The 16,022-nt window shown below is 39.6% G+C and overlaps 1 protein-coding gene across 1 annotated transcript in view; it reads right to left on the bottom strand.

The window, feature by feature from the left end:
- DAPK1 (death associated protein kinase 1) overlaps positions 1-16,022 on the bottom strand; it is a 255,031-nt gene that overhangs the window by 117,219 nt on the left and 121,790 nt on the right. The window contains exon 3 of the mRNA XM_089662124.1: positions 460-681. Within this exon, the coding sequence (XP_089518250.1) occupies positions 460-681 (222 nt within the window). The remainder of the gene's footprint in view (positions 1-459; positions 682-16,022) is intronic.

Genomic DNA, 16,022 nt, shown 5'->3' with positions numbered 1-16,022 from the left:
GGAGTCCAGAAGTGACTGATGATGTATGAAGTGCAATTTGTCTTGGAAATCAATCCAAAAATGATTTAATTATTCTCACTACATTGAACAGCTGATTGGTATCTGCAGTTTTTTTTATATAGTCCCTTCTTACATAAACACCATTACATGTACATTTGGTTATTCAAATGTAATTTATAGTTCCAGAGAGCTGCAGTGTTTTGCATGGTACAGAAATGTTAAATAGATATTTGCTAGCACTTTGTGTTCCTTACGCGACACCCCGCAGTGAAAGTAAACTTGTTACTAACCGGTTTTGTTCAGTGAAACCCTTAGGCCTAAATGATGGAGAACCCTTGAAATAGCAGGCTTCAGTCTGTGTTGTGCCATTCTTGTGCTTGCACAGGAAGCACATTACATCATCCTCTCAGCACCCGAAACACAAACAAGAAGATGAGGGGTGTGCTTTGTAGTACTTACAGCTCCAGAATGAGAATGACATCTGTTTTGTTCTCATACACCTCATGCAGCGTGATCACATTAGGATGTCGGATTTCTTTCAGTATGCTGACCTCCCTCTCAATATCGTCCCGGGTCACGCCACGCCGGCTTGATTTGGTACGTCTCTTTTTGATGAATTTCGCTGCGTAGTGCGCACCTGTGCTTTTCTCCTGGCATTTCTTCACCACTGCAAACTGACCGCTGCGGAACAAAAAACAGTAAGCCAGAATTAAATTACTGTCATTGATATGACATTTTCTTACAAATGGCTACCGTAAAAATGAAAATTTGTGTCTTTACCCCCCTGGAGAGATTAACCCCTCTATTTGTCCTGGTGACCACTGTTACTGAGGCAAAAAAGTGGGGAGAAATTCTATAATTTAGAGTTCTCATGAAAGCAAGAGATGAGGGGAACTCTTCCAATCAGAACAAATGTTCTGGTGACAACTCCTCCTACTTTGGGTCACTTCCTGCTTTGTCTCCAACACAGGAAGATCAAGGTAAACTTCAAAGTGAGACTCACACAGCAAAAGATGATCTGTTATGGAAATTAACCCTTCTTTACCCTATTCAAAAATTAAAAATAAAGGTTTTGGCTACTTTGTACATACACTGTAAAGTGCATTTAAATCCAACTTTTTTTTTTTGTTAACTGTGGCTAGATTAGGAGACATTAAAATCCCTGCTGGATTTTTACTGCTGTCTGATGGAAATATTAATCCTATTTGCCTGGTAGCCATTGTCACCAGAACAAGAAATGTTTGGAAATACAAATTTTACGCTTGTCATATCAAGAATACAGGAGACATGCTGCAACACATACACCAGTGCTGATGACAACTGTATAAATTGGGATCTCACTTAAAGCAGAATTTCACAGCAGAATGTCCCCTTTTGGGTGAAGTTCCAAGTTATTTGCTCATTGAGTTTTCATATAAACTTTAACTCATGGATAAATAAATATATTAAATAGCATGTCTCTAAATGCAGTCATCTAAATGAGAACACATAAAATGGTTATCACAGGCAATGGATATTTAACTTGGCATAAGTCTTAATTCAGATGAGGAACTGATAGATAAGAATAAAACAAGTTACAAAGCAGAACGCATTTTTTTTTCTTTTCGGTTCTGCTTGTCTATCTCAAGTGGATGTGATACCAAACCTTAAGGAGGAACTTTGATTGATTTATTTCAAGTGTAGCTGCTGACTTTAAAAAAAAAATCAAGTACTTATTAGTGCCTGGGGTCCAGCGTGGTCTTCCTACAGCCAGTTCTTACTACTATAGGTCACTGGCACTGCCATCTGTGATATTGTGGCTGAGGAACCTCAGCCAGCTCCCCACTGTGCATGTGCAAGCTCCTGAGGCACTTAGATAATGGTCCTGCAGGCCCCTGGGACACGTATCGTGTCTAAGGAGGCCGTGGAAGGAAAGGGGGTGGGGAATGGGTTTTCATCTTTGCCTAGGCAAGGATTGCCCAAGTAGGAGCGGGTATCCATAAAAAGCAATACTCGCTCCTCCCCCAAACCATAAACTGTAACTCGGGTACAACAGAGAGGTAGGGAGGGAAGGAGCGAGCCAGCAGGACTTCACTATTTGAGTGAAGTTCTGCTGTTTAAAAAGCTAAGTGCTGGAATCTCAAGTTGGGGTCTAGTTAAAGCATAACTCATATTAAGGTACTTACACTTCTCTTCCATTAAAAAAGTAAATTTAATACTGTGTGCAGTATCATCCATGCACACTCTAGTAGCTTGGGTCATGGAAACCTTTCCCAGCACTTTTGCTTTCTCTCAGAACAGAGGACAATGGAGGTGGAAGAGGTATACTTTTTGTTTATTCAGCTACAACTTAATGTTGGAAAATATACTGCTATGCTATGGGGACACACAGTGTCTGCTCACTCCTGAGCTGTGTACCTATGGAGCCGTGCTCCACAGACACACACAGCAGGACTTAGTCCCACAGCACAGCCCACTTCATCCTCACTGCATTTGATTGACAGCAGCAGGAGCCAATGGCTCCTGTTGCTGTTCGAGTCCTGTGTGAAGAGGAAAAGAGGGGAGAAGAAATGCAGCCATGCACAGCGCTGGGTCTATTTTCCTCTCTCTTCCCCTTCACACGTGGAAGGGGGGAGGACAGAGAAATCTAACTTTTATTTACCTTAATGCAAGGAATGCATTAAGGTAAAGAGGTTTTTAGCCTTAGTATCACTTTAAGGACTGTCTGTGAAATTACTGACAGTTGGCACTAATCTTTTTTTTTTACAACAAGAACAGATCTAAACTAACTTCATGTCTGTTGTAGTGATCCCTTTTCCTACTGTATAACTCCGTCATAGTCACCATTTTGCTACATAGTTTTGAGGGTATCTTTAAGACATTTATTCCCCATATCGCAGGACTCAAAGCAGGCCCCCACAACACATTTTGGGTCTTTGAATTATTTTCACAGTATATTCAGGGGATACATAGTTGTATCACAGTTTAGATCCTTGATAATGATACATTTACTGTAGATCTAGGCTACTACAATACTGCAGCTTCATGTCCTCTGATGCAAACACTGTGGTTTCCTATATGTGGTTGGTCTGCTTATGTCTTTTAGCAGTGGGCATGTTATGCAAGAAAGGGAACTTCAGATGGGTGCAATAATTCAAAACAACAAACTCTGGATAGCAGCAATCTTTGCTGACCTAGCTTTAAAGGGAGACGAGTACAATTTAAGCATAGTATAAAAGGTTAAAAAATGATTTTATTTGCTGTTTATGCCTGTCTTGGTGATGTCCACACCTGCTATTTCATGTATGGATATCACTGGGCAGTCAGTGAGGAAAATGGAAATTCTCCTCAACAGAATAACTGATGGAAATATTAATTCTTCACCACTATAGGCGAAATTTAAAAAATAAAATTGTCTGGTCTAAGGCTTTAATCTGGGAAGACTTACTGCCAGGAGAAATAGATTCGTTTTTAGAATCATCAATAGAAATATCAATGATATCAGAATATTTTGCATCATTGCTGTCAGTTTAAACATAAATTTCACAGAGCAATCTGTCGATTCAACATAATTTGGAATTACACCGCTGAAACCATAAATGAGCAAAGAGCATACATCTTTTTTAATGCAGACGTTGCAATTAATTAGTTAAAAGGTAAAATCCAGGTCTTCCCCAAAGCACTTGTAAAATCGTGCCAAGTTTATAATAGACCATGTCAAGCTTTCGTGGTAAAGCTTCAGACTGTTAATCAAGTGATTCGAGATGAGAACTATTTCAAGGTGACCTTGAACAGATCACAGTCTCTTCCAAGATATAGTGCTTTCTGCTTCATAGAAGCGGGATTTACATAATCCTAGAAGTCTATGCCTTAAAATGATTATTTCTGCTTTGACAACATAGTATTATTTTACTTTAGGGGCAGCTAAGGTATCATCACCTTGGTCCTTACGCACAAGGATAATAAAATATTGCCTTCAGTGATATGAATTAACGAATGCCCTCTAGTAATACAGATCAAAAACCCTGCGGACATTATATTCCAATTTCATTCAAGCAATACATACAGTATATGTGTTCTAATAATTAAACAATTATACTGGATAAACAGAGACTATGAATGGTGATTAACAAATGGCTCTGCTCTGTCTTGTCCTAAGACAAGACAGACATTTACGGCATCATAGGTTTACTTTTCTTCTGGAAGGAAGAAAAATGTTGACATGTAGGGATGAGCAACATGTGGGTTTATATCACATACAGTATGTTTTGAGGTCCACATGATATGTATTAGGGGATTCATTTTGTTGCACATAAGGCATAAATAAAACAACTAAATGCAGAAAAACAATTAACCTATTAGATCTAGAATTACTTGTCTTTCAAAAAGTTTGTCGGCACATCGAAGGCTTGGTTCACGCTGCTGCGACTTGAGATCCAACTTTTGAGACTCCAAGTCGCATGACATGTGAAATCCCACGTTAGTCAATGAGAGCTGTCCTAATTAGCACTACTGAAGTCGCTCTGACTTTACTACTTCAAGGCAATTTCTATCTGACTTGTGCCCATAGACTTTAATGGAAGTCTCCTCCAAGTCGGATCCTCATCTATATTGAAGTGATTAGGATCCGACGCACTTTTTTTCTTTGACCATCAGTTTTTCATTAAATTTAGTTTTATTTATTGAATTTCTAACCAAATCCTAATTTTCAGAACAAATGGAATCCAAATTCTGTGTAACGAATAGCTGGTTGCTAAGGAGAGGGCCAGGAAGCCGGGCGCCCCATCCCTAACAACCGATAACTCCTCAGCTGTCAGTGGTTTCCCCCTATCAGTTGAATGTAAATAAAGAATGGCAGCAATTTAAAAAAAAATGTGTGGGGGTCCTCCCCAAAATCCACACCAGACCCTTCTCCGATTATGAAGCATGGCAGGTCAGGTAAGGGAAAGGGGGGGGAGAGCGATAAGTTGATGGGGACAAGGGCCTTTTCCCTACAACCCAGGACTGTGGTTGTGGGGCTCTGCAGGGGGTGATGCCTTCTTTATTTAATTTTTTTTTACATTTTGGTGTGGGTTCCCCTTAAAACCCATACCAGACCCGAAGTACAGATTAGAAAGGCATAAGAAACGCAACACATGGAAATGTGTTTGATGCGTATTTTATGTGTTTTCACTGCATTTCAGGTCTGGTTCACGCCAATGAAGTTTGCAATTTGTCTGAATCGCAATGCGCTTTGAGTTTTTGAACACGTGTTTTTGATGTGTTCTGCCTCTTTTGAATTTTTTTTTGGTCAACTTGTTGCTGGGCAGGTTAAAAATGCAAAATGCATCAAAAAAGCAGCAAACGCGTGACAATGTGTCAAGGCACTACATGCGTTTTTCCCCAGCGTCTCTATTGAAGTCTATTGAACCAAAAATGCAACATTTTACATTTTAAAAAGTCCCTGACCCTTTCCAAAAACTCAGCAGCTCAAAAAAAGCATAGATGTGAACGTATCCTATAGGAAACCATGTTAAATGGACTGTAGTGAGTTTCTGCAGCAGAAAGCCCTAAAAAAATTCATTGGTGTGAACCAGGCCTCCATGGGGAGGTGCATTTTTTTTTTTTTTTACTCGCCAAATATGCACCAAAAATGCATCAAGCAGGATTTTTAACACCGCAAGGGAAGCGCAGCGGACCAGCGTGAAGACATACATTGAATTAAAAAGGGATGAGCTTCTCTTGTACCTTTTACCTTTTTTTTTTTAATGCAAAAGAGCTGCAAAAACTGCTCAGTGTGAAAGCAGCCTATTGATACTGAAAATAAATTCATAGTGATTTAAATTCATGATATTAAAAAGTCGAAAATAATACAATTATATGTATAAAAAAAAATTATATTTTTGAAAAAACTGTCCATTTTGGTTTTCGGTCAAATGCACCCTGAATTTACGGTTTCGGTCCAAAAATTTTAATTTTGGTGCACCACTACTTGCTGTACTCATTAATAAACACAATGTTACAATTATCGAGCGAAAGGAACTTGGCGGTTTACTCTTCAGAGATGGAAGCAATGAGAGATCCCTTAACTGATGTAACAAGAATAGTATCCCATGCATAAATGTGCTTGAACTATACATATTATAGTGTCTGGTAATGTGCATGATATCATACATGTGTAAGGTTTGAGCACGGCAAAACCAATTTGTCTCACAAAGGAGGATCAAGTCACACAATAAATGCAGATGACTGGCTTGCCCTGGAACAAATACTTCAGTAATAACAGTGATTTGCAGGGTGATCTTCTAATACCCATTAAATTACTGCTGAATTATAACCCTGGAATGGATCTTTTCACTAGGCTTGGCAGCCTGCCCTCACTCTATTGCACGTATGTCACAAGCCAGTGACTAGCCATAAGGTTATTTAGCTGTCACATCAAAACAATGATCAGGCCACATGTCTGAGTCAACCGTTAATGTCCTACAAAAAAAACAAAACATGTCAAACCAAACAGACGTTACTGAAAAGTGCAAATTAATGAGGGCGCCCTACATATCAGCAAGGAAGCAGAAGCTCACGTGCACCACAGCAACACTACAGTTACCAATTTTCTAGAGCACGTATTAAAGTGACACCAAGTTTCTGATAAGGTTCAACAAACGAACAAATAAACAATTGCAAACAGGCAGACTTTTAATTTCAGAAGAGATGTGCAATGTCTTCTGCAATAAAATACACTTATCTGCCTATTTGCAATTCTCTGCGGAACATACACTGAGCTGTGCATGCTGCCAGTGTGCCAGGATGATGTCACTCCCATGCATACACGGTAGTGACATCATCCTGCACTGGCCAATCAAAACTGCCGAAGAACAGCAGCAGAGCAGAAGATGGCTGTACCAGCGAGAGACCACGGCAGGCAACGGACCACTGGACGTAAGGTAGGTACTATATCTGTGCCTTTAGTCCTGCTTTAAGATGAAACATCAGGCCCCAAATCTGACATTAATGAACAGTACAGCACAGTTCAAATCCAGTACAGTCTAATCAAAGGGCAAGCTAAAAGTTAAGTAGGCAGTGTATTAAAGGGGCCTATTTATTAATGTTTTTACACAAGATTCACACAGCTTTCACTCAGAGTTTAAAGTAAAGTAAATTTAAGTGATACTAAATCCAAGGCTCTGCACAGTACACACAACATGGAAATGCAATTATTTTAGTAAATATAAACTGCTAAATACCTTTTCTCATCATCAGTTAGAGCAGCCTTCAAAAAATATATAAGTTAGTGAGCGCAATCCGACAAGCGACCAATGCACTAAAAGGAACCACAAAACCTTTCTAATAAACTCAAAAGTACAAGGAGTGCAGCGCTACATCAAATTAAATGGCCAAAAAAAAAAAAAAAAAAAATACAGTAAAATAATATCAATATAGTCAAATAATACTAATATTAAAATAAGTCCACTGTAATATAAATATATGGATTCCTCAGTCCACAGTGAAATATCAGACGTTGTAGGTGCAATCTGGTCTCCCGTTGTGATAATATGAATAGATTGCCTACTCACCAGAAACCCAGTAATAAACGCATATCTGTATCACATGCATCCTAGGATCTTGAATAAAGACAGCCCGGAAATGAAATCCTCTGATGGACCCTCAGTGGTGAAAGAAAGGATACCGATCTGATCTCCAAGTATTTACTTCATCAAGTCTGCAGCAATACCTAAATCACTGGGGCTGAGACATGGAGGCTCAGTGCCAGATATGGAGAATAAAGGTGCTCATAGTGTAGTATTTAAAACTATAAATTTATCACATTAAAATCTGAGCAGAAATACATACATGAATGACTGTATATAGTATGAAACTGCTATGAGCAGTAAAAGCACCCAAAAACACTGACCAGTATACATCTAATGTGGGCCGCCGGACCTCCTGATCCGGCGGTGTAGCGTCAAAGCGTGCAGGGGCTCCTCCTAGACGCGTTTCGTGTAAACACACATCTGCAGTAGGGGTGATGCCATGCACGCCGGACGCCATATTAGCCCTATATATAGGATAGAAAAATGCATAATCCAGCCGGCGCCATTTTGCCGTAGACCGGCATATTGAGCATGTGCGGGTGCCATTTTGCCGGTGATTTCCGGGTTGCTAAAAATGGCCGCTGTATGTCCCACTGCACATGTGCCGGCGCCATTTTCTTGGTTAGAAGCTCCAGTGTCCTAACCCTAGAGTTGCCAGAGAACTTTAAACCCTCAAACACGGCCGTACGGTCGCCGATCTTACTGGGGGTGACACCCAAAATATGAGGACCCATTCCGGTGTCCTAGCAAAACCGGCCAAAAAGCAAAACATCAATACAACAAAAACTCTTGTGCTCCATACATCTCTTATGTGACTAATAAGATGTAGAGGCACCACCTAGTGTTCTATCTGGGAATAGTCATAGGTCAAACTTTAAATTAAAATTATAATAACCCATTAAACGGATATGACAGTAATATCCGTTCTGAATATAATACTGTGCATAAATAAAAAATGCGGCTGCTAATTTACTGAAATACCTTACTGGTTTCGGTACAGATTCTAGTTCAGTAATCTGCTCCAAAACCTGGCACATTTAAAGCGGTAATGTATATTTAAAATACTCTATTATAACTACAAAATTAGTATAACAGTCAGAGGTACAAGAAAATTACATTACACATCCCAAAGCATCCAATAATAAAAATTAAAATTAAAACAAAATTAAAATTAAAAATAAAGTAATGTCCCTGTCAGATGGGTAGTACAAATGTTTCAATGATATGTGTGGTCAACTATTGTCAATGAAACAATTAAGGTCCACTTCCACATTCAGGCCGCGCGGGGTCAGGGATTTCATTTCAAAAATCCACTTTGTTTCCAGACGTGAAACCTGTCTGGTATTATTAGAACCACGCCAATGATGTTGTGCCACGTCAATTCCTGTAAATTTAAGAGAAGATGGATCCCTATGATGAAAATCCCTATAGTGCTTAGATAAGGAATGTTCCCGGAAGTCCCTTTTAATATTGTACACATGATCTCTAAGCCTGTCACGGAGTCTCCTCGTTGTTCTACCTATATACTGTTTTTGGCACGGGCATTCTAGAAGATACACCACGTGTCGTGTATTACAAGAAATGAAAGAAGTTATCTCATAATCTTTACCGGTTACAGTAGAGGAGAAGGACTCAATTTTCCTCTTCGACATTTTACTATGTCTACATAATTGACATTTCTTACAAGGGAAGAAACCCTTAAAATTCCTGAAAAAGACTGGGCGTACGGGGGGATCCATAATGTTTGGGGCTATGGTATTACGTAAATTTTTTTGGCACACTCAACAATAACAGTCAGAACATTAAACTCACATACGAATATAGCTCTGAATGTGTGAATTTTTTGGATATTACCATCATTAACATAGGAGGTAAATGTATTACTGAAGCATATTTCAAGCCGTCAGATAGAAACGGGTACATCCCTATGGACAGCTGTCATCATCCGAAATGGCTAGCTGGCATTCCCAAAAGCCAATTTATGAGGCTAAGACGTAATTGTACTGAAAATGGGACTTACTATGAGAAGGCACAAATTCTCAAACAGAGATTTTTGGATAAAGGCTATTTGGCTGACTCCTTAGATCGAGACATCAACATAGTAGCTAATTTGGATAGGCATGATATACTCTCTGGACCACCTAAACAGAAAAAGGAAATGTTCTGCCCGTTCATTACCCCCTATTCAATACAGCATAAAACTATACGTAATATTGTGAAGAAGCATTGGGAAATACTTAGAGCGGATCCGATTCTTTCGAAAGTTCTCCCTCAAAAACCAGAAGTTGTTTTCAGGAAAGCTTTAACATTACGTAATACCATTGCCCCAAACATTATGGATCCCCCCGTACGCCCAGTCTTTTTCGGGAATTTTAAGGGTTTCTTCCCTTGTAAGAAATGTCAATTATGTAGACATAGTAAAATGTCGAAGAGGAAAATTGAGTCCTTCTCCTCTACAGTAACCGGTAAAGATTATGAGATAACTTCTTTCATTTCTTGTAATACACGACACGTGGTGTATCTTCTAGAATGCCCGTGCCAAAAACAGTATATAGGTAGAACAACGAGGAGACTCCGTGACAGGCTTAGAGATCATGTGTACAATATTAAAAGGGGCTTCCGGGAACATTCCTTATCTAAGCACTATAGGGATTTTCATCATAGGGATCCATCTTCTCTTAAATTTACAGGAATTGACGTGGCACAACATCATTGGCGTGGTTCTAATAATACCAGACAGGTTTCACGTCTGGAAACAAAGTGGATTTTTGAAATGAAATCCCTGACCCCGCGCGGCCTGAATGTGGAAGTGGACCTTAATTGTTTCATTGACAATAGTTGACCACACATATCATTGAAACATTTGTACTACCCATCTGACAGGGACATTACTTTATTTTTAATTTTAATTTTGTTTTAATTTTAATTTTTATTATTGGATGCTTTGGGATGTGTAATGTAATTTTCTTGTACCTCTGACTGTTATACTAATTTTGTAGTTATAATAGAGTATTTTAAATATACATTACCGCTTTAAATGTGCCAGGTTTTGGAGCAGATTACTGAACTAGAATCTGTACCGAAACCAGTAAGGTATTTCAGTAAATTAGCAGCCGCATTTTTTATTTATGCACAGTATTATATTCAGAACGGATATTACTGTCATATCCGTTTAATGGGTTATTATAATTATAATTTTAATTTAAAGTTTGACCTATGACTATTCCCAGATAGAACACTAGGTGGTGCCTCTACATCTTATTAGTCACATAAGAGATGTATGGAGCACAAGAGTTTTTGTTGTATTGATGTTTTGCTTTTTGGCCGGTTTTGCTAGGACACCGGAATGGGTCCTCATATTTTGGGTGTCACCCCCAGTAAGATCGGCGACCGTACGGCCGTGTTTGAGGGTTTAAAGTTCTCTGGCAACTCTAGGGTTAGGACACTGGAGCTTCTAACCAAGAAAATGGCGCCGGCACATGTGCAGTGGGACATACAGCGGCCATTTTTAGCAACCCGGAAATCACCGGCAAAATGGCACCCGCACATGCTCAATATGCCGGTCTACGGCAAAATGGCGCCGGCTGGATTATGCATTTTTCTATCCTATATATAGGGCTAATATGGCGTCCGGCGTGCATGGCATCACCCCTACTGCAGATGTGTGTTTACACGAAACGCGTCTAGGAGGAGCCCCTGCACGCTTTGACGCTACACCGCCGGATCAGGAGGTCCGGCGGCCCACATTAGATGTATACTGGTCAGTGTTTTTGGGTGCTTTTACTGCTCATAGCAGTTTCATACTATATACAGTCATTCATGTATGTATTTCTGCTCAGATTTTAATGTGATAAATTTATAGTTTTAAATACTACACTATGAGCACCTTTATTCTCCATATCTGGCACTGAGCCTCCATGTCTCAGCCCCAGTGATTTAGGTATTGCTGCAGACTTGATGAAGTAAATACTTGGAGATCAGATCGGTATCCTTTCTTTCACCACTGAGGGTCCATCAGAGGATTTCATTTCCGGGCTGTCTTTATTCAAGATCCTAGGATGCATGTGATACAGATATGCGTTTATTACTGGGTTTCTGGTGAGTAGGCAATCTATTCATATTATCACAACGGGAGACCAGATTGCACCTACAACGTCTGATATTTCACTGTGGACTGAGGAATCCATATATTTATATTACAGTGGACTTATTTTAATATTAGTATTATTTGACTATATTGATATTAGTTAGAGCAGCCTTGTGACTTCAGCAGAGCACTGGTTAAAGCTTGTAGTTTTCATTTTACTCTAGGAGGGAGCAGAACCCCCTGACCTCTGTCTGAACAGTGCTGATTGGCCCTGTGCTTATCACATGCACTCTCCCAAGACAAAAAAAACACCAAACTGAGCATGTGCATGTGACTAAGATTCAGTCTATCTTGTCAACAAGAGGAGGGGCAGAGAAGAAAGGATCAAACAGCCTTTTTTTTTTTTTTTTTACACAATACAGAGGATTAACCCCTTAGGTTCCACGATGAGTATAACAAGCATGCTTCACTGCATATACAGACTGATTTTACTGTTGTGGGTTTAGTAACACTTTAGAGTATGGAATGTTTTTTATTTTTTTTTTTTAAATCATACTTACCTAGGTGGATGGAGCATCGATCCGATATAGCATCTTTCCCCCCAGGCTCTAAGGCTGAGAACTGAGCAAGCAAACACCACTGATCACTCAGTTCTCCCTGCTTCTCTGAGTAGAGAGTGGTGACTGTCAGCTCTGCGCCCCCCCCAGCACTCACAGATCATGGGGGCTGAGCCAGGTGCCGGTCCAGGATCCCGACCATATGGTTGCAAACTTTCCCCAGTCTGAATGGGCTCTGTGACATCAGTTGACAGCGAGCTGTAGCCCACTGTCAGCTGAAACCAGGTCACAGGAGCATAGAACGAACTGAACTCTTGTGATCCACAGTAGTGCAGCTAAAACGAGCTTTGACAGTACTTGTCCTTTAATTCTAAATCAATCAAATCCAAGAGAAAAACCTTGAAAATTGTGGGTGAAATTTGTGTCAAACTAGTGTAAAAATATTTTTAAACGGGCTGACATTACATAGATTTAGTAAACCTAAAGTTGATTATACAAAGATTTTATGGTTAGATTGTAACCTGTATGATAACCCTATGGTAGAATCAATGACTCATCTGCTCAGAGGCATCATAGAAATATTGGTTGGATCTGAAGGGAACTGGACCCAGCAAACAAGTGTTGCAGGGTTGTAACGATAATAACTTATCAGAGCAGCAAGGGGGAAAGCTTGGCCTAAGCTAAATTTTGAATGTAGTTTTGGTGTGGTTTTCACAGTTTACTAGCTTTAGGTTCCACAGTTTAATATACAGGATGTGCAAATTCATCCTTCACCTGCAATCTGTATGTCAACCACATGGATTTGGTACCCCTACTGGCCAATTAGTGATATAAAGCTAATTATGAATATCACTGATACAATATACGGTTTTGAGACAATGGGGTACAATGAAGTATAAGAGGCAGGACATACACTATGCAATTTTCTTTCCTTCAACCATGGGTTGAAGGAAAGAAAAATTGCTTCTTTCCTCCATCAACACAGTTAGTGTTGATGGGGGAATCCCTCCCACAGAGCTATTGTGCTTTGCTGGTGGGGAACGAAGGGAGCTTTCCCCACCGGCTGAATACAATGATCGCTGCAGGGGCTATAGCCGCTGGCAGTGATTGGGTGAAAAAAAAACTTGACAGGCTGGTTGTACTGAAGTTACTGGATGGACCAACTACAGTACAACCAGCTTGTCCACAGATGGATCGAAATTCAGCCAGTTCCTGCTGAACTGGCCGAAGTTCAATCCGATCTGGCCAGCTTAAGTACTATACTGCATAGTAAACCGAAAGCACAGCATGCACAATCCATATCAGTGATATTCATAATAAGCTTTACACCACAAATATGGCTGCCTCAATTAAAAGGTTTGAAACTAAACAAAATACTGTCTAGTAGTATTTAATTGCAAAAGGCATGATTTCATATCATAAGTTTCCTGTTTTTTTGTATGAGACATCTAATGTGGGATTATGGTTGGCAACAAAAGCAGAAGATGCAGAATTCTATTTTCAACCTCACCCCAACATTATAAAACAATCCGACATTCTCCCTATGTAAACAGAATACTTCTTCATTACAGTGTCAGTCAAATGAATATTGAACCACTGAGATCACAAAATCCCAGCCAGAAACATGTTCCTCTTTCTGCTAGCTCCCAGCTGTGTGGTTGTCTGTTCAACACAGATGCTGATTTCTCAAGGTTAGAAAGAGAGGGTAGGTTTATCAATTAGCCTACGCCCTACACTCCAAGAGGTTCAATTATTAAATCAGAATTTTTCAGGAGAGAGAGCAAGAGAGAGAGAGAGAGAGAAAGAGAGATAGAGATTTAAATGTTCTATTCAGAATTAAAAATGTAATTACACACAAAATTTACTGCGCTATTTATTTCACAATTTTTTGCTTTCACATCAGCTGGCTGAAAGTAATACCAATTACTGTTTTTTAATTGCTTATTTGCAGCAGCAGATGTGCAATATGTTTATCTGTAGTGTAGTTTATATAGCTCAGTAGCTCAAAATGCATACAGACACAACTGAATGATCAGAGAGTGACTTCTCCCCCATCTCCTTTTTTTCTACTCTATTATTGAGTGATAGTTCGAAATCAAACAGATACTTCTATGCTCTCCCTCCTGACTTTCTTTCTACTCTATTATTGAGAGACAGTTTGAAAGCAAACAGATGCTTCTCTTTAGAAAACCCATACACTACATGTAAAGCAGACATTTCCTTCTAAAATCTCGTTACTATTTTGAATTTATCCTTCACTCTATTATAGCAAGCACTGAGAAATATAAAGGCAAGAATGGATTTACGGTAGGGATAAGGTTTTAGTGTTGTGCACCGTTTTTGTTTTTAAATATATCTATTAGCTGACTTTGTTGTTGGACCTCTGCGGGACCTATCCTCCTACACTTCTCCCCATCTATCCCGAGTGCCCATCACTAGAACCCTCTATAACTCCCCTTCCTTTTTTTATTTCCCAGATTCTTGTTCCTTGCTTTCACGTCCTTATTACCCCATAGTACAGGCATTAAAATGCAAGGCACACTTCACCTCCTTTCATATTTTCACCCATTCAATGACTACTCAAACTTATTATCCCTAGATCTAGGGTATATCTCAACATGTAATCAAAGGTGGAAAAAAAAAAAAAAAACTGTCTTAGTTCTGTATCTCTAATAGTTCTTATTATGTCTTAAATTATATGTTACTGTTCTGCATTGTATTGCTTCAATATATGCTCAAAAATTCAATAACAATTAAAGAGAAAAAAAGAAAAAAGAATGCAGGTTTCTGCTATAGAACGTTGACCCAGAAGTATTATGGAACACACACGAGTTTTACAAATTTGTGAAGAAATTATTTCCTTTTTGAGGTCTTCCCACAAACATTAGAATTATTATTACAGATATACGGTAGTCTGTACAGTGGACCTATAAACTCACTCTCTTTTGTTTAGTGAATTATAGGGAGCTCAAAATATGGGTTTTTATGCTATCAGCATTTAAAAGAGAAGTGTGAGAATTAGAAATACCAAACAATCATACCCGCCTAGATAGCTGCAGCACTGATTCGAGCTGCAGTAGTTCCCCACCGGCTCTACCATGAGGACTGAGCAATCAAAGGCCACTGATTACTTGGGTCCGCTCTGAGCAGAGCGGAGACTGACAGTGCTCTGCCCCTCCAATGCTTACTCTAGCACCAGACTGTGCAGGGGGCTGGAGCGGCTGGCTCAGGCTCCCAGCAGAGTGCTGAGCCAGCTGCCGGTCAGGCATCTGGGCGGATCCCAACATTATTGTCAGAATCCCTGCAGAGCCTAGCCCAGCTCTGTGACATCAGCCGACAGAGGACTTCATCCCGCTGTTGGCCGAATCTTGGTAACGGGTGCAGAATGAAGTATACTCCAATAACCCACAGGGAAAGTATAGCCAAAAGAGCTTTGAATGTTTTTTTTTCTAAAACAAGCCTATATATTAATGTTTGCCTGAACTTTGACAATAAATGCACATACTTGTGACAAACATAAGTCCTTCACTCTTTCCCATATCTGCTCATTTTAACAGACGGCATGCTAAAAGCTAGAGAGAGCTTATCTCCTAAGAGCAGTTAGTTGCAACATGATCTAACATTAAAAGTTTCAACATTCTCATGCAAAGAGTAGTTTAATAAAACAGATATGGCAAATTCTTTAAGCAGCTTACAAATACCTCTCAAAAAGCACTCAAGTCTTGGACTGAAGTCTAACTTTAGGTTCTCCCAGAGTTTGCCCTGACAGCTTTTCACTTCTTGGGTACTACCTGAACACAAGTCTATTCTTCAAAATGTCCATTTCAC

The sequence above is a fragment of the Staurois parvus genome, unplaced genomic scaffold, assembly GCF_062004578.1.
Source record: "Staurois parvus isolate SC_StPar_1 unplaced genomic scaffold, SC_StPar_1.0 ptg001432l, whole genome shotgun sequence".
NCBI lineage: Eukaryota > Metazoa > Chordata > Amphibia > Anura > Ranidae > Staurois > Staurois parvus.
Note: the sequence above shows the minus strand (reverse complement) of the source record. Positions and strands in the feature narration are given on the sequence as shown.